At 44.7% G+C, this 19,359-nt stretch overlaps 1 protein-coding gene across 1 annotated transcript in view; it reads left to right on the top strand.

Annotated features, from left to right (window-relative positions):
• PAPPA (pappalysin 1) overlaps nt 1-19,359 on the top strand; it is a 249,448-nt gene that overhangs the window by 87,477 nt on the left and 142,612 nt on the right. The window contains 2 exon segments of the mRNA XM_033137308.1: nt 10,911-11,039; nt 12,917-13,008. Of these exon segments, the coding sequence (XP_032993199.1) occupies nt 10,911-11,039; nt 12,917-13,008 (221 nt within the window).

Here is a 19,359-nt window from a genome sequence, read left to right as displayed (position 1 = left end):
GTAACAGTGGAGAGTAAGTCAAGACACAAAGCCCCTCCCAAGGGAAACATTGCGCAGCATCCTTTTGGAAGAGACACCTTATTTAACTTTCTACATGCAGCGGCGTCCCTCCCAAGGTAGAGCAGGTGTTCCTTCTTTTCTGATCTCTAACCTTGGTAAATCACCACCCACAGGGCGGACTCAAGGTGTTTTGGCACTGTAGACAAAACACCCCAATGCCCCTCCCCAACGCTGCCCTACCTCTGCAGATCTGGGTCCCCAACCCCCACCCCTGCCCCTGCTGTCAGGCCTATGCTGCTTCCAGACCTGTCAAGGCAACTGTACCCTCACCTGCAGCTGTGCCTCTGCTACCACCATGACAGTGGCAGCAGCAAGGGCAACAGGGCTGTGTTGGCAGTGTGGGTGAAGTCCTGGTAGGGCCGGCAATAGTGCAGTGGCGGGGGAGAGGCACTTGAATCCGCCCCATGAAGCAAATGGTTTCACCTCACCTAATGGACAGGCCACCCCTGACCTTCCCTATTTCCCAGCCCTGCTAACTCGGGGGTGGGGGGGTGGGGGCAAGAACCATCTTAAAATGTTGTTAGTGTGACTTTCTCCCTCTGTCACCAATAGTTCAGTCTTCTCACAGTGCGTGGTTCTTGACACAGTGAATGGGCAAATGCTGCACTGCCTGGCACACCTTGGTCTGCCCTCAGGTACTCATCACCTGCCTGGCTTATTTTTTCCAGCCAGTCCAGAGGGTGGCCCTGGCTGCTGCCTTCGTCTTCATTATTCCCCTTAAAGAGAATAGCAAAATTAAGTTTAGTTGGCCCTTGCTTTCATTGGGTCTGGCTTAGCTGAAAGCCTTTTGCTCAGCAATGGAGCACTTCCTTTGCATGTGCAAAGTACCAGGCTCAATCCGCAGCTTCTGGTAGAGACCCATGCATAAAACCCCAGAGAGCTGGTGCCAGCCAGGGTAGACAAAACTGAGCCAGCTTTCTTTGTATTCCTAATGTTTGGTCTCCCTGCCTTCTGCCCCTACTGGTCCCAACAGGCACCACTACACAGCTCGTAGCTAAATGCTGGGATTTGCTGCCACAAGATTTGCAAAGCGCCACCAACTGGGACAGCGTCAAAAGGGAACTAGGAAAAACCATAGATGATCATGGGCAATCAATGGGCTTGTGGGCTTCCCAGACTCATCTGGGACCGGTTGACCTGTGGGATTGCCTTACCCCATATGTGCCCACTACCCTCCTTTGATCTGTGCAACTGGCACTGTTGCAGGAAACTAACACCATAGTCTCCACATCCAAATGCATAGCTGGCCCCTGAGATCCCAGCCAACCCCACAGCCCTGTGGCTTTCCGCAGAGGTCATGGCTGCACATGGCCTGTTTTACCCTCCTGCCCATCATTCACAGGAGACTGTGAAATCCAGACATGGTTGTGTTAGTTAGCTGCCCCTCTTTTTTTGGCACTCTTGCCTTTTAAATCAACTTCATAGTGAAAAGAGGGGTGGGTTGCGCATTTGTCTGGGTTGCAGGGGCAGAGAGATTGTTGCGTGTCTTTTGCCCCCTGTCTCCTCTCTAGCTTTGTCCAAATAAGTGAAAATGCAGCTGAAATAACAGGAGAGCAGAATTTGCCGCCTGAGTTTTGACGTCTTTCCTTCGTTTACTGCATCCTACACTACTAACCTGCACCTCCAACACACACAGAGCTTAAACTTCTGATTCAGGCAAGGATTCCCTACATTATCCAAGTCAAACTTCTCACAGCCTTTCAGAATTTTGTTTTAAACACACACACACACACACACACACGAGAGAGAGAGAGAGAGAGAGAGAGAGAGAGAGAGAGAGAGAGAGGAGAAGACAAAAACAGAAAAACAGACCTATTTGTATGGTAAAGAGGTGAGGGGGGGTCCCTAATTCATGTGTCCTAGAATCACCCTTCCCTCATTCAGGGATTGTAAGAAGTGTTTTGTTTTTGATACACTTCAAAGGACCAGTGGGAATACAGAAGATGCTCCCTGGAAATCCACAACTGCTACTGGCCTTACCCAACTAAGCTATTATCAGAGTATTTCTATATTTAAATGCTGGAGTTGTGTGTTGTTGTTTTTTTTGGGGGGGATGATCGTATAACAATGTTCTGTACAATATAAAAACATCATAGAATCATAGAATTGTACAATCAGAAGGGACCACAAGAGTCATCTAGTCTTTTAATGCAGGAATCACATCCTATACTACAGTAGTACATTAGTATAACATCAATACTGTACTTTGTTGTTGTTCAGTCGTTTAGTCGTGTCCGACTCTTCGTGACCCCATGGACCAGAGCATGCCAGGCACTCCTGTCTTCCACTGCCTCCTGCAGTTTGGTCAAACTCATGTTGGTAGCCTCGAGAACACTGTCCAACCATCTCGTCCTCTGTCGTCCCCTTCTCCTTGTGCCCGCAATCTTTCCCAGCAGCAGGGTCTTTCCCAGGAAGTCTTCTCTTCTCATGAGGTGGCCAAAGTCTTGGAGCCTCAGCTTCAGGATCAGTCCTTCCAATGAGCACTCAGGGCTGATTTCCTTCAGAATGGATAGGTTTGATCTTCTTGCAGTCCATGGGACCCTCAAGAGTCTCCTCCAGCATCATAATTCAAAAGCATCAATTCTTCTGCAATCATTCTTCTTTATGGTCCAGCTCTCACTTCCATACATCACTACATTAACATAAATAGAAACGTCAATAAAGACTGGTTCGTTGAAAAAGAAAGAACCACATTACAAAGGCATGTCAGAACAGAACAATTTTTAAAAGACATCTAAAATAAAAGAGATTACTAATGCAGTAATTCTACTGGCAGGGAGTTCCACAGGGCAGGGCCTGCCACAATAAAGACTTGTCTCCTAGTAAATGCTGACCAAGTCTTGGATGTGGGGAACCAACGGAAGTGCCCTATCAGAGGATTTCAGTGCCTGAGTTGTAGTGTCAGATAGTGATCAGATAGTCCTTAAGGTACCTTGGACACCAGTTGTTTAGGGTTTTATGAATTAGCACAAGATTCTTGAGCCTGGCCTGTCAAAATCATTGAAGTTAATAAATCTAAGTTTCTCTTGCTAATGTGTCTAACTCTGAGTATGAGTAACATTTAAACGTACCTAATTGAAAATAATACCATCCTTTGAAATTTGCACTATTGCAATGCAGTTTTCCAGCCATCTGGTGTATATATAAATGCATCTACTTGGATAATGTGGGCATAATAGAAATGGATGCATTTGTTAAAGTCACTTACAAAAATGCAATATAAGATCACTTTTCAAAACTGTGTACATTGCATACAAAAATATGTACATTAGGAGACATTCACGCTTAAATGCTGGTGAGTTTTCTGGACTTAAACAAAAAGCATTGACAAACTGCTCTGGAAATGTAGAGAACTGAATTTAAGATTTGAAAAGTGAGAAACCAAGATAATCCAAAATTGGCAGATTATTCCATCCCCCGCATATTGGCTATTCACCCATTGATGCCGAAAACCCCACCCCCAACAGCCACACACATACTGTTATTTTAAAGGAAAAAAACCAGAGATATTAAATAAAGGATGGGGGAACCTGCCTTACCACACAATATTTTTTTGGACTTCAACTCTCATCAGTTTAAATCAGCATGGTCAGGGACTATGGGATTTGAAATTCACTAGCATCTGAAGCACCACAGGGTCCCAGTCCCTGTGACACAGGTACCTGTCCATTTCAGTCTCTCTCACACACATTTCCCCCCAATATTAAATTTAGTTCTTGAGGTAGTCAGCATGGCAGAGGCAAATATCACACCCTCCTTGCTGGTAATACGTTTCACAGGCATTGTGCATTATGTTCCCACGAGTGACAAAGTTCTTCCCAAATTCTGAATCCCAGAATCCTTTGCTTGTTGCCTGCCACACTGGTTGATTGGGAGGCACCTTTTAATCTGCATTGAAGCTTTACTTGGTTCATCCACCCTGGTTAGGTAAAGGTAAAGGGACCCCTGACCATCAGGTCCAGTCGTGTCCGACTCTGGGGTTGCGGCGCTCACCTCGCTTTACAGGCTGAGGGAGCCAGTGTTTGTCAGCAGACAGCTTCCGGGTCATGTGGCCAGCATGACAAAGCCACTTCTGGCGAACCAGAGCAGTGCACGGAAACGCCGTTTACCTTCCCACTGGAGCGGTCCCTATTTATCTACTTGCACTTTGACGTGCTTTTGAACTGCTAGGTGGGCAGGAGCTGGGACCGAGCAACGGGAGCTCACCCCGTGGCAGGGATTCGAACCGCTGACCTTCTGATCTGCAAGTCCTAGGCTCTGTGGTTTAACCCACAGCGCCACCTGGGTCCCTCCACCCTGGTTACCTTGATTAAAACTTAGAAGTACCAGTTTGTGTGTTTGAGGGAGGTGCTAGTAACACAACAGAGCCTTGATTTAAGGAGCCATTGGGAGGATTTCAAAAAGAAGGAAGTGCTGTTGGCATTTTGTTATTTGTGGATCGCTCTAATTCCCCATCAACAGATGCTCGGCAATAAAGGAGACCTTTCCGGTAACCCATTTATACGGAAGTCAGAACAATCATTATCCCCCAAGTCAGTGTTCCAAAAGCCCATTAAAAGACAGAGGGTATAGATCTTAAAACACCAACTTGCTTATGCCCTTAACTTTGAAGCAGGCTCATACACTAAAGCAGGAACAGGAATGCATCCGGCTCGGTTGAAAGTGCATTTTGGCTGTTGCTGTGCTCTCTGTCCCTGGTGGCTGGTGCCCATTGGGACTGGTAGGTCAGGAGGCAGAGAGTTTCAATAATAGGTGGAGCCAGAGCCAATGGCAGGCGAAGCCAACTAGTTTGTTTATTTATTAAATTTATATACTGCCTTTCATCGTAAGATCCCAGGGCAGTTCCCAGAATAAAGTACAAGACAAAAACACAAGTAAATAGTTAAAACAGTTAAAACAATAACCTCCGCTTCCCACAGGTACATTTTAAAAATCTGTAGGATATTAATCAGCCAAAAGCCTGGTTGAAGAGGAACATATATGCCTAGCGCCTAAAAATATATAATGAAGGTGCCAGTCGAACCTCCAAGGAGAGAGCAGGGAGAGCTAGTACTGAAGTCAGTACAGAAAATGCGCCTTCTTGTGTGGTCACCCTCCAGACGTCTCATGGAGGAGGCACACAAAGAAGGGCCTTAGATGATGAACACAGAGTCTGGGTGAGAAGCAGTCCTTCAGGTATTGTGCTCCTGAGCCATTTAAGGCTTTATGGGTCAAAACCAGCACTTTCAATTGGGTCCATAAGCTAACTGGCAGCCAGTGCAGTCAGGCCAGGATCAGTGTAATAATATGCTCGAGCCGTCTTGTCCCAGTGAGCAGCCTGGCTGTCAAATTCTGCACCAGCTGGAGCTTCTGAACCATCTTCAGAGGCAGCCCTACATATAACATGCTGCAGTAATCTAACCTTGAGGTTACCAGAGCATAGACAACAGTAGTTAGGCTATCCCTGTCCAGATAGGGGCATAGCTGGGCCACCAGCCAAAGCTGATGGAAGGCACTCCAGGCCACTGAGGCCGCCTGAACCTCAAGTGACAGCAAAGGATCCAGAAGTACCCCCAAGCTACGTACCCGTTCCTTTAGAGGGAGTCTAACCCCATCAAGAGCAGGCAACCTCCCACCCAACTAGTCTAGAAAACCACCCTCTAACAGTGTATCAGTCTTGGTTGGAAGGAAGAAGGCAGGCAAGTGGGGACTGGCTGCAGGCAGACAGAGGTTGGTGAGGCAATGGCCCCCATTTGCCCTAGAAGACCAGCCTCCACTGCTCTCTGTTAGAGAAAGGGGCATAGTAAGCAGAGGGAGAAAAGCACAGCACACTCCCTGTGTCCAGAGTCTCTGAACGCAACTTTGACCCTGCAATGACATTTTCCCCAGATACAGAAAAGAATGGAGCAACACTTGTTCGTTGTTAACAATAATGTGAGTGCTCATGCCACTTCTCTGATAGGTGAGATTCCCCAAACAGCACAGCATGAATGTGGGGTTGCTTTCCTTTGCAAGGCGGCCACTGTGGTTAGACGCTTCACTGCTTTCAATGCTTCTGGTGTTTGCAAAAAATTTAAGGAGGACATTTTGCTTCACTTATGTGTGTCCCATAACATTTCATACTACAAATATTTCAGGGCAGGGGCTTGTCCCACTTTTGTTGCAATAGTGCCCCTCTTGACAGTGATAGTGTGGGAACATTGGGGAAGTACCACAGGACAACAAGTAAAGCAGAAGGACATGTGGATGGTCCAGTATGAATCCACCACAAATGCATCATTATTGCATCAATGACATGTTGCAAACAAACAAATAAAAACAGCCTGGAGGGCCCCAGATTTTATTTACAGATATACAGTTATGTGAGTGTTGTGAGTGTCTGTGGAGGCACAAGAGTCCATGGCTTCCACATCAGAACACTAGAAAGTGCCAGTCAGCACCCCAGAATGCTGCTAGCTTACAGAGCTGAAATATGACTGTGTCTCACTTCTCTTTCCCCCCCTCTTTGACAAACTACAATTTGTTCCTCTACACAGACACCTGGATTATACCACCCTTGCATAGGACTGGGAGGAGATAAGAACATTTCATATTGGGTATCTCCCAGGCATTGTGAAGACTTGAGGTGGGTGGGAAACCTCAGGTCTGGAGGATTAATGTGGCCCTCCAAGCCTCTATCTGGCCCTTAGGACTCTTTCCCTCCTTTCCAGGCTTCACCTAACACTGCTCCTTGACATAGCTGTCGACTTTTCCCTTTTCTTGCAAGGAATCCTATTTGGAATAAGGGAATTTCCCTTTAAAAAGGGGGAAAATTGACAGCTATGCTCCTTGAGTGTTTTTGGCTGGCTGGAATGTGTCCTTGAACTGTGATAGTGCCTCTTGCTTCTTTGTGTGGATGTGCACTGAGAACTACTGATTTTTCCATGGCTGCAATGTAAAGCAGGGGCTCTCTGACATTTCAGACCTTCTTGCATGCATTGCATGTGCTCTGTTTCTGAGCTTTCAGCTTTCCTGAAGAAATTCCACAAACAGCAGATCGCATGCTTGGATTCCACAGACCAGTGTGTTTCCTTTTGCCATGTAAAGAAGTAATGGCACTCTGTCACTGATCACAAGCCTGCAAGAGATGCTAATCTGTAAATCTGGTGGTACATGCTCATTAGGAAAACAAAACAAAAAAATCGGAACTGAATCTTAGAACCTGTTTTTAAGCCCCATCTCTGGGGTGCTTGCTTTGGCTGAGTGTGCAGTGGATGGATGTTAACAAAATCAGGTCTATTAATTGTGCCAGAAAGGTTAAGATGGCTAGGTCAAGTGGAATGATTAGATGATGGAAGTCTACTGAAAAAGTTATGTCAGGAATTCACTTGGAAGGAGACCAATAAGTGGACTATACAACTTTTAGAAGACATCTGAAGGCAGCCCTGTATAGGGAAGTTTTAAATATTTGATGTTTTATTGCACTTTTATATTTGTTGGAAGCCGCCCAGAGTGGCAAGGGCAACCTAGTCAGATGGATGGAGTACAAATAATAAAGTTGCTGTCGCTTTTTAAAAGACAGAGGAGGATTTGGAGGAGCCATGAGCAGTAAAAATGAGGGGGAAACTCACAGAAAGCGATCGCGGAGGATAATTTTAAAATTAAATGCTATATTTGTGATGAGAGGAAGGGAAAATATCATTTTGATTTTTGGGTTGTATCCAGTGTTAGCACTACTCTAAGTAGACCCATTGAAATTAATGGGCAACACCAAGTTAGAGTCATTAATTTCCATAGGTGTACGCTGAGTAGAACTTAGTTGGACCCATCCCTTTGTACTGATGGCGACCTCCAGAAGTGCAATTGACCACACATGGCTGGTGTAAGGTATCGTTGGCCCCTCTAGATGTTGCTGAACCACAGCTATGATGCCCGCCCATCCGTGCTGGGATTCATGGGAGTTATAGCTCAATAACATCTAGAGCACCAAAGCGCTAACCTGATATATGCACTGAGTCTTTCTAAGGAGGGAGAAGCAATTGCAAGGGATAGGATACATTTCTTCTCACTTTCCTACTTGGAAGCCAGCCCTCCCCCATGATCAATGTAATGGGCTTACCCTGCCATCTAAGACTTAGGAACATAGGAAACTACCTTGGTATAAGTCAGACCATTAGATCACCTGTTTTGTGTGCTGAAGGTGCCAGGTTCAATCCCTAACCTATCTAGGTAGTTACAGGTGGGTAGCCGTGTTGGTCTGCCATCGACTTCTGTTTCAGTGTATCTGAAGAAGTGTGCATGCACACGAAAGCTCATACCAAGAACAAACTCAGTTGGTCTCTAAGGTGCTACTGGAAAGAATTTTCTATTTTGTTCTATCTAGGTAGTTCCAGGTGGGTTAGCCATGTTGGTCTGCCATAGTCAAAACAAAATAAAATAAAAAATTATTTCCAGTAGCACCTTAGAGACCAACTGAGCTTGTTCTTGGTATGAGCTTTCGTGTGCATGCACACTTCTTCAGAATCTATCTAGGTAGGATTGAGAGAAACTCTTGTCTGCAATCAGGCGCACCATCTATGTGGGGCCGTGGGAACCGAGCCCCTCCCAAATTTCAATGTAAGGGCTAGGGCCCCCAAAGTTCTGCAGTGACCCCCACACACACTGCAGGGTACTCGAACAACATTTCAGTGTGCTCCACAATGTGTGAGAGTGACGGGAGCATGCCGTGGGGTGTACTCACATAATGTGTCCATGCCACGGAGCATGCATGCAAGTTGTAGTGATGGTGCATGGCCATGAGCCCCCTCAATCGTGCACTGGATGTGCCAAACTGATGTGCCACACAGCATCAGTCTAGTGATAGGGCCGGCCCTGGATCATCTCTTGGAGAAAGGTTGCATCTGCCATATGATTCATAATTTCCCTCTGGATCACAAATGGCCAATAAATACTGGTTCAGCTGAATGGGCATCCTTACCCATTTGCCCTGTGTGGCTGGATATGTTCATAAAGTATTCTCTCTCTGTCTCTCTCTCTCTCTCTCTCTCTCTCTCTCTCTCTCTCTCTCTCTCTCCATCAGATTGCAAGATACAATGCACATCTTTTTTTAAGAAAGAAGAGCAATTCTGCTGTGCAAACAGTATCATTGTTAAAGAGCTATTAGTTTTGCTGTAATAAAAACATTTTAGCAGATAGCGATGGATCTCTCTATTACTGCAATCCATGCACTTTGTCCCAGTTTCCTTTTGTCTAGGAGACAATTTACAATTTTATTACTCTCTGCTGCATCTCAAATTCATTCTTTCTTTGGCAGAAACAGATCAGAAGGAGATACTCTGGCTTCATATAAAAACATAAATACCCACCAACTGGGAAATTGTCATTTAGAGTTAGCCATAAACATTTCATTCATGTTGGCTCAGCCCTGCTGTAATGCTAATGGTGTGAGCTTTTCTAGTCTTCTGTTTTGCCAGATTCATTCTACACCGAGGAGGGAAAATAAGTTCAGCTTCCTTCTGTTGTCACATGTTTTAAGAAGAACAGTAGAATGATAGGACTGATGGGGCTGTAGCTCAGTGGCAGAGCATCTGCTTTGCATGCAGGGGGTGCCACCATTCAAGCCCCAACATCTCCAAGAAGAGCTGGACCCTTCCCAGTGCCAGTGGCATCGCAAGGGGGGGACGGCGCACCCCAGGTTCCATGTCTGCGGGAGTGACAAGAAGTCACCCCACAGGGGCTCGTGGTGGCGTGAGCAACCATCGCGCCGCCACAGCCGCATGTGGAGGATCCCAGCGCCAGTGGCAAACCACTAAGTACAGCTCATGCTCTGTATAGCAGGTTGCCGGCGGTAGCGCTACAGCGCCATATGGATGGCGCCTGGATCCCTCCGTCACCGCTACAGCCACGAACGGAGGATCCTCCGTTCACGGTTGTACCCGCAAGCAGAAGATCCTGGCACCGTCCGTATGGCACCGGAGCGGCAGCACTGGCAAACAGCTATGAATGGTGCATGTGCAGCATTGCTACATACGCCGCATGCGCCCTACGTAGCAACGCCCGCCCCGGGTGTCACGAAGCCTTCCTTCGCCCCTGCCCAGTGCCAGTCAGTGTAAACAACACTGAACCAGATGAATCAATAGTTGAACTCCGTATAAGGCAGCTAACTAATATCCCTATGCTTCTGTGAAACGTCTTGCAGTCCAACCTCCTGTTTGGTGTCAGGCATCCAGAGTAAGAGCATCCCTGATGGATGGCCACCCCAAATTTGCTGGAAGACCTCCAGCAAGGGCAAGCCCACCTGACCTGGAAATTGTTTCTGAAGTTTCCCTCAATATTCCATCCAAATCTCTCCTCCTGTAAATTCAGCCCTTTGCCGTGTGATAGCCCTTCAGGTCCTAGAAGAAAGTATTCAGTGTTAGTCATACTCAATGTAGACCTATAGTCTCGTTAATTCCAGTAGGTCTGCTCTGAGTACAACTTAGCCCTCGTCTGCACTATACATTTAAAGCAGCAGCATACTACTTTAAACAGTTGTGACTTCTCCCAAATAATGTTGGGAACTATTCCCCCGCACAGAGCTGCAATTCCTGCAATTCATCTGGTTCCTGGAATGGTTCAACAATCAGTCCTGAGAGGACTGCATAGAAATTGCATTTTAAAAAACCCTCTGAAATTGAAATTTACAGATTTGCCCAAATGTCCAGTGATGGTAGAGTTGGAGACCTTGTTATGAGAATCAGGATGCCCCAAGTATCTTTGTTTACACCTGTGATGTGTTAGAGGGCATGAGGACAATGAGATTTTTCAGGAAGTTGGATTCTGCACCCAGTATTATATGTTGAGACTATCCTACACTTCAATTCCTGGCTAATGTCTCCTTCCTTATCTTGCAGTGAAATACAAGCAGGCATCTTATACACTTACTGGGTTTCAGTAATTTCTGGGATGGAAGAGAGCGAAACATCTCCCCCACTCACCTATGTCCATGGAAGCGGCTACTGTGGAGATGGGATAATCCAGAAGTAAGTGCGTGGTCCTTTTAAATTGATTTGGCGACACATCTAGGGATGTGAACATCTGTAACCCATCAAATGCTGCTAGAGTACAACTCTCATCATCTCATCAGAGTTGGCTGCATAGGCCTGAGTGTCGCCTATGGTGAGCAGGCTAATCCCTTGTTTAAGGCAACAATGAAGGTGTGAAGGTACCTCAAACATTATCTAGTCCAAGCACCTACTGATACAAGAATGAGACATTGGGGTCATAATAGATATCTCAATGAAGATGTCGACCCAGTTTGCAGCAGTTCTGCAAATTCCACGCTAGGGATCATTAGGTAATGAAAATAAAACTGCTGATAATCATATTGCCGTTATTCAAATCTATGATGTGGGCACATTTGGAATGCAGTGTACGTTCTGGTTGCCTCACCTGAAAAAAGGATATTGTAGAGTTGGAAAAGGTTCAGAAAAGGGCAACGAAAATGGTCAATCACTACCATGAGGAAAGGTTGCAGACGGAATCTGGGTATTGGGGTCTATGAGCAAAAATTTGGAATGTTTGAAAGGTTGCATAACTTGTCCCCCAATTGATCCACAGAGCTGAAATGATTGTGCATGCTTTTAAAAGATCATTCATGTTTTCTCTATGTTACATATAGACTTTCGTTGTACAATAACGTGTTTTGTGGTCTACTACTAGGATTACCGTATATTGTACAACAAAAGTGTTTTGTGGTTTACTACTAGGATTGGGAAGAGGGACGTGGGTGGCGCTGTGGTCTAAACCACAGAGCCTAGGGCTTGCCGATCAGGAGGTCGGTGGTTCGAATCCCCACAACAGGGTGAGCTCCCGTTGCTCGGTCCCAGCTCCTGCCCACCTAGCAGTTCAAAAGCACGTCAAAGTGCAAGTAGATATTGCAAGTGCAATAGGTACCACTCCGGCGGGAAGGTAAACGCCATTTCCGTGCGCTGCTCTGATTCACCAGAAGCGGCTTAGTCATGCTGGCCACATGACCTGGAAGCTGTACGCTGGCTCCCTCAGCCAGTAAAGCGAGATGAGCGCCACAACCCCAGAGTCGTCCGCGACTGGACCTAATGGTCAGAGGTACCTTTACCTTTTTACTAGGATTAGAGGGGAAATAAATTCATTTCACAACTAAAGGCAAACTTATCCAATTTGCACCTTCAGAAATACCGGTAATATGGGAACCTAAGCACAGCCAGCTTTCAATATCCACACTTCTCCAAATTTCACAGAGCAGTTCTTGCACTGTGCCCGACCCCCATTCTACCATTCTCATCATGTGTTGAGTGATGTTTCCGGGTCACTTCTGGGTTCAGCATCATGCGTGCATGTGCGATCACACGTCTTTCAGGCAGGGGTGAAACTAGCCTTTATTTCACCTGGGTCAAAGACCCAGTTTGGCACACACACCCCTTTGCTCATTTGCATACATACACACACACACACACACACACACACACCCTGGCTGGGAGCCTCAATGGTGCCCCTCTGGGAGCTTCACCTGGAGCAAAAAACCTGGCTAGCCCCACCCCCCATAACTACAGCTCTGATTTCAGGCATTTGTTAATCAGTTGTTGCCTGTATACTAGGAAAAAGTGTGCACAAAACGAATATATAATACAAAAATGCATATTGGGGAGAATCCTAAACAGATGTGGAAATATTGAAAACTTAAGACTGTAAAAAAGGAGAAACTGAATTTGACAGATTTGGCGATCCTTACAAATGTTTTTGTTTTTCTTACTTTCCCTCAATATACATTTGACTTTATCAGCCTGTAATGGGAGAAGGAAGTAGAAGAGGCAGAAGGAGTTATTTGGACCATGACATCATTAATTCCCCCCCCCCCCGTTTTTTTGTATCTTGCTCTCAGGGACCTAGGGGAAGAGTGTGATGACATGAACAAGGTCAATGGAGATGGATGTTCCCTCTTTTGCCGCCAAGAGTTGTCCTTCAATTGCATTGGTAAGTGTCCTTCAATTGCATGGTGAGTTGTCCTTCAATTGCATTGGCATGGCATGGCTGGTGGCATGACTATTCCAGCTACCAATCAGCTGTGGGGTGGGGGTGGGGAGTTTATTTTATCGGTATGGATATGTTGAGGCTACCTTGCTTTTTCTGTGACTTTTCTTGCTTTCATTGGGGATGAATTTCATGAGTTGTTGGTTTGCTGATTTTGGATTTATGAACTTGGTATTTTTTGGTGGCTGTTAAATGTATCTTGTGTTTTTGGTTGCGGGCATCATAAGCTGCTTTTTAAAGCTTCTTTTTTTTGGGGGGGGGTTTCTAAAGCAGGTTATAAAAATGTGTATTTTTAATGAGTGATTGAGTTAATATCTTAAAAACCAGGGAGAGGTAACAGGAGTGCTTATGCACTGTCCTGACACCAGAGACTAGATGCTTGGACAGAAGAGCAAACTCTTGAGTCTTGAGCTTTATAGGGCCTGGTTGATCAGGATTGGTCTGTAGGGTCAGCTGATGAAATTTTCAGGCAAGCTTAGGTGGCACCCTCGAGGCACAATATTCAGTCAGCCAGGCTTGCAGTGACAACAGCCAGAGCCAAATTGCTTACAGTTCAGGTTCAGTATCTCAGTTTCCTCATATCATGTGTGTTTATGCTTTGTACATGTTCCCTGTGGCTAATGTCTGCAAAAATGTGTGTTGGGGGGGGGACCTGGCTTCATTGGATGCCCTGAGTTCTAGTATTACATGAAAGGGAGAAAAACTCCTCTCTATCCTTTTTTCTCCATGTCATGCATAGTATAATGCACTTCTATAAAGAGTCTGTAATCTTTCCTCATAGGGAAGTTGCTCCAACCCTTTGATCATTTTGGTTGCCCTTTTCTGCAGCCAGGAGATGATAGATAGATAGATAGATAGATAGATAGATAGATAGATAGATAGATAGATAGATATGTATGTATATGTATGTGTGTGTGTGTGTGTGTGTGTGTGTGTGTACACACACACACACACACACACACACACAGTATTCAAAGTACAATCTCATTGTGGATTTGTATAATGGCACTATGATATCTGCAGTCCCTAAACTTCTCTTCTTTGCATAGAAAAGGGGTCTATTTATTTCATGGCCATTGGCCTCCATTAATCTGTCTCAGGAATTGCGAACCTGTGGCCTTCTACGCAAAGGGTCCCATCACTTCTGACCATTGGTCAAGCTGGATAGGGCTGATGGGAGTTTGAGTTCAACAACACCTGGAGTGTCACGGGTTCACCAACCTTCATCTATCTTATCTATCTCCAAATCATCTGCCACAATAAATCTGTCTATCGTTAAGGTACTACTGGTCCATGAGTGTAGTTAGGGGGAGGCGAGGGGGCAGCTGCTCCCCCCCCCATCAAGTAAATGCATAACTGAAACAATCAGACTATTTGAAATGCTCACTGAGGTCACTTGGATGATGTTGTGCATTCTAGTGATGCAACTGGAAACCCAACTGAGGGAAAGGTATGGCTTCCATGAACGGACCAATTGTGTCGCAGGTAGTTCTGTTCTGGAAACTGAGTCCAAACCTCAGAGTGCGAAGCTGCAGGGCCTGTCTAGAAATGACTGGAACTTTCCCACAGGTTATTTATATTGCAGAAAGCCTTCAGTCCTCAGTCGACTATATAGGTAAATTTAGGCAAGATCGGTGCAGAGTTCATAGCTAACTTTTGCTGTGAGCCAGTGTTTTATTTAAATATAGTGTAGTTTCCTGGCTATCATCGGTGTTCTAACTCCAACCTAGTCAGCCATACATAGGACCCATCAATTGTTTTGAAATGAATACAGGAAAGTTCTTGAGTTTTTGTAAGTTTTAAGACTTCAGCTCCGAAGCTGAACTATGGTGCACCATGTGGAAGGAGAAGAAACTCAGCAAAGAGCAGTTAAAAAAGATGAACGTAGCAGACCTAATGAAAGAGGGAGAAATCTTTTACCCTGCCACAAAAAGGCTCTGCCCATCTCTCTTTCTCAGCCCTAGGGTGGACATTCAATACCTTGTGGAGGGTAAAGACCCAGCTAAGGTCAACCATGACAGGGGAGCGTCTCAAGGGGCGATGCTTACTGAGTGTGCACAGAAAAACTGCATTGGGGGGGGGGAAAGAGGAATTTGAGAAGGAAGTGCTGTAAAGGTTTCCACCAAATCCAAGAAAACTTGTTTTAGTTTAGATATTTTAACACACACACACACACACACACACACAATAAAAAAGGTGCGTTCTTTGTAATTTTGCAAAATATACTCGTTAACCTCATGAAAGGTACTCCCTGGTGTTAATTTTTTATTTAACATCCTAGTTTTCAAATGGCTGAAGTTTTGACAGATTTTTCTAAGCACTTGGGGTCAAAAGAAAGTAATTTCGAACAGCTGTTGTTGAGACATTTCATTCTGAATCTGCTACCTGAGGAAGAGCAGTTGTATAGCAAACAATACTTCTTCCCAGATGACTGTGGGGATTATATATCTGGGAGAGGAAAGCTTTAATTGAGATTCCTGCATTGCAGGGGGTTGGACTAGATGACCCTTAGGACCCTTTCCAACTCTACAAATCCATGATTCTGTGAATGCCTATACATAACAGAATTCTTTTAAAAATGCCTCAAATATGTGACAAGAAAAGATGTAATCCTAGTGATTGGATGACTTCTCTGACTATGTTGCATGTCTGTGTGTGTGTGTGTGTGTGAATGAATTGAAATTAGCAGCTATATGGAAACAGAGCTGTAGGAAGGTCAGGTCACCCCCCCCCCAATTGATTCCCCTCCCCCTGCAAAAATAGTTTTATGTTATTTCATATTTTCTTACAAAGGAATAATAACAAGTAATAATAACAAAAAACTTTTATTTATATCCCGCCCTCCCCGGCTGAAGTCGGGCTCAGGGTGGCTAACATCAGATACATAACATTGGTATAAAATCAAACAATAATTACCGTATATACCCGAGTATAAGCCGACCCGAATATAAACCGAGGCACCTAATTTTCCTACAAAAACCTGGGAAAGCTTATTGACTCAAGTATAAGCCGGTTCACCTTTGCCGCTGTGGAGGAGGAGGAGGAACGAGCAGCCCGAAAGCAGCCCTTTGGGCTGCTCCTTCCTCTTCCTCCTTTGCCAAGTTTGCATTTATGCGAGCAGTTCAGGAATGGAACAAGCTGCCTGGGGAGAGTAAAGAACCGCCGCTCTTGTACACTTCTTAAGGAATGGTTGACTGGGGAGAGCGGGTGGCAGCACGAGCGGAGAGAAAGGGCTTCTTTCTCGTCGCCCCCACCACCTGCCTCGCTCGAGTATAAGCCGAGGGCAGCTTTTTCAGCACAAAAAATGTGCTGAAAAACTAGGCTTATACTCAAGTATATATGGTAAATTACCTCCTAAAAACATCTCAAAATTAAATTAAAGTCTAATTAGATGGAACAGTAAGTGCTCCACTGGACTGAAATTTCAGCCTTCACAGCATAGGAAAACAGCCAAGTGAACAGCTATTTTGGTGGAGGAGGGACAAGATATTAACTGATATGCATGAAATTTCATATATAGCTATATAATCCCTAGTATAGTAAGACAAGACCTTTGGAGCAGGCATTTTTTTAAAAAAGTTTTTTTTATGAACCGCCCTAGTAGGGCAGTAATTGTTCCTTGATAATTTGTCACCCCCTCCATTATGGAACAGAGGGTGGCCCGCCCCCTGCTACGCCCCTGTATGGAAAGGGGTGTTGGAAGCAAAGCTCTCTTTGGAAGAGAAACAGAATTTGTTGCTATCTCCACCTCTTCCTTTCTTTGCTTAGATCCATAAATTTCATTGGGTCTACTCTATTAGTATGGCCAGCATTGGAAGCAACTCATTGTGATGGATTGCTTTGAAGCCATTTCTGCACTATATATATATATATATATATATATATATATATATATATATATATATATACCGTTCAAGTTGGATGTTTGTTAACGATCGCCTTTCTCCGTAACCCCTTAATCGATTCCATTCAAATTTGGACACAACGTCCCATGGCCATATGGGAGTGATCATATGTACTTACATTGTACAAATACCACACCTTTCCCAGGTAAAAATGTGATTTTGTGAAGAAAAAAATATAGCGCCCTCCAGTGGACGTTAAACAGCACAGCACACCACACCCGTTTCTGACCCCTCCTCCTCCTTTCCCGATGTCACTGCCACCATCCAATCGACAGGCAGACCAGCCACAAACACTGCTGCTGCCTCCGCCGGTGGGTACAGAGCCACACTGGGCGGAATCGCCATTTTCGCAGTTTGCAGCTTACATTCTACAGATACCACACCTTGCACAGCTACAAACATGTTCCTATAAAAACAAACATACAGCCCTCCACAATACGTCAACAACATCAAAGAAGGCCATTGACAAAATCAGGACAAAGAACCTCATAGACTAAAATAGTAGTAATAATAAATTGTAGAAATGAAGACAAAAACAGGAGGGGCAAACGTAGAACACGCAGACTGAATTTCAATGAGATCAGGTGTAGGTAAGCAAACACGTTCTCTTTCATACTGTTTTCATTTCTTTCATTTCTTACTTTTCCATTTCACCCAACCAGCCACAGCTGGTCGGGTCAGCTAGTGTAAAATAATTTTTAGCTCCAATTACCACCCCTGTTGTCCCATCTTTTGCCCGACCAAAGTGGCAACTCTCTCTCAGCATCTGTTGAAACTGAGTATCATAGATAGCCTTCTGGACTTTGACCTCCACAGCACATTTAATTAAAATGGGGTAGCCGATATGGTACCTCCCAGAAGTCACAGCTTCTATAATCTCTTCCCATTGACCATGCTGGCTGCGGCTGATGGGCGTTTCAGTCCAGCAACATCTCGAGAGGACCATGCAGTGGTTATTTCTGAGTTAAGCCTTCAGTCTCGCTTAATTAATTAGAACTACCTGCTCCTGCCCACCTAGCAGTTCGAAAGCAAGTCAACGTGCAAGTAGATAAATAGTTACCGCTCCGGCGGGAAGGTAAACGGTGTTTCCATGCGCTGCTCTGGTTCGCCAGAAGCAGCTTAGTCATGCTGGCCACAAGCTGTAGGCCAGCTCCATCGGCCGATAAAGCGAGATGAGCACTGCAACCCCAGTCGGACACGACTGGACCTAATGGTCAGGGGTCCCTTTACCTTAAGCACACTTAAGAATTGCAGTGTTAGAGGACTATATCATAGCAGTCTGGACCTGAAGAGACCTAGCCCTGAGATTTAGCTCCTTTATTTTATTTTATTTTATTTTATTTATTTTATTTTTATAGCACTCTTCATCTGAAGATCACAGGGCAGTTTACAACATAAAAATTCAAAAGGAGAACACAAAATACATTTTAAAATAAATAAATAAATAAATAAATAAATAAATAAGATTACTATACAAAGGAATTAGATTACTATACAAAGGAATTGACTAAGGAATGCTTAAGGAAGTCCTCTCTTATGGGCTGAAAGGAAGTCTTAAAAGAAATTAGAGCACAGGTAGCCAACAGGTATCCCTCCCTATGGTTTAATTCAATGGAATCCAGAGATCAAATATCTGTTTTGCCTGCAGTTCAAGCCTTTTTAAGCTGAGCTACCCTTTGTGCCCAAGGCCCTCTGAAACAGATGTGCAGAGCGGGCTGGCGTGGGGGGGGAAGGCTTTGGGAAGGCTGTGATCTGAAAGGGCTGCTTGCAAGCAGAGGATAGAGGGTGAAGAATAAGCCTTTGGGAGCCAAAATGGGCCCAGCTGAAGAAGTTGACACCTTCTTTGAGATGCTAATAAGTGCCCTTGAAGAGGAATCAAAGGTACTTTATCCTTTCCTTTCAAGGGCTATAATTGCTTAACCAGATCTCTTTTGCAAGGCTTGCTGTGCCTTGATTAGCAAGGATTGCTGGACACAAAAGCTGGTCAATGTTGAAGCCAACAAGAGGCCTATAGGTTTGCAGAGCCAAAGACTTTACCAGTTGATTATATATACTTGTGCATCCCATTTATAAGAGTTATATCCCTTCTAACTGGAGCAAAGAAATCCATGGTGACAGAACATCTGCCTTTCATGCTACCATAAATTTGTTTATTATAGTTAAAAAGGTACCTTGAAGGTCTTGTTGTTATTAGTTGTTTTTTACTCAAAATTTGACATTATTCAATTCACTTTCAATAGAATTTTTTTTTTTACATTTTGACTTCCCATCCTTAACCTCTGTGATGCTTCTGTTGTATTCCTTTATCTGTTGCCATAACTGCCATTCATTTTCTATTGTATTATAACTTATATTGAAATCATTTATTTATTCTCCTTCCCTTGCCTAG

This window comes from Lacerta agilis, chromosome Z, assembly GCF_009819535.1.
Source record: "Lacerta agilis isolate rLacAgi1 chromosome Z, rLacAgi1.pri, whole genome shotgun sequence".
NCBI lineage: Eukaryota > Metazoa > Chordata > Lepidosauria > Squamata > Lacertidae > Lacerta > Lacerta agilis.
Note: the sequence above shows the minus strand (reverse complement) of the source record. Positions and strands in the feature narration are given on the sequence as shown.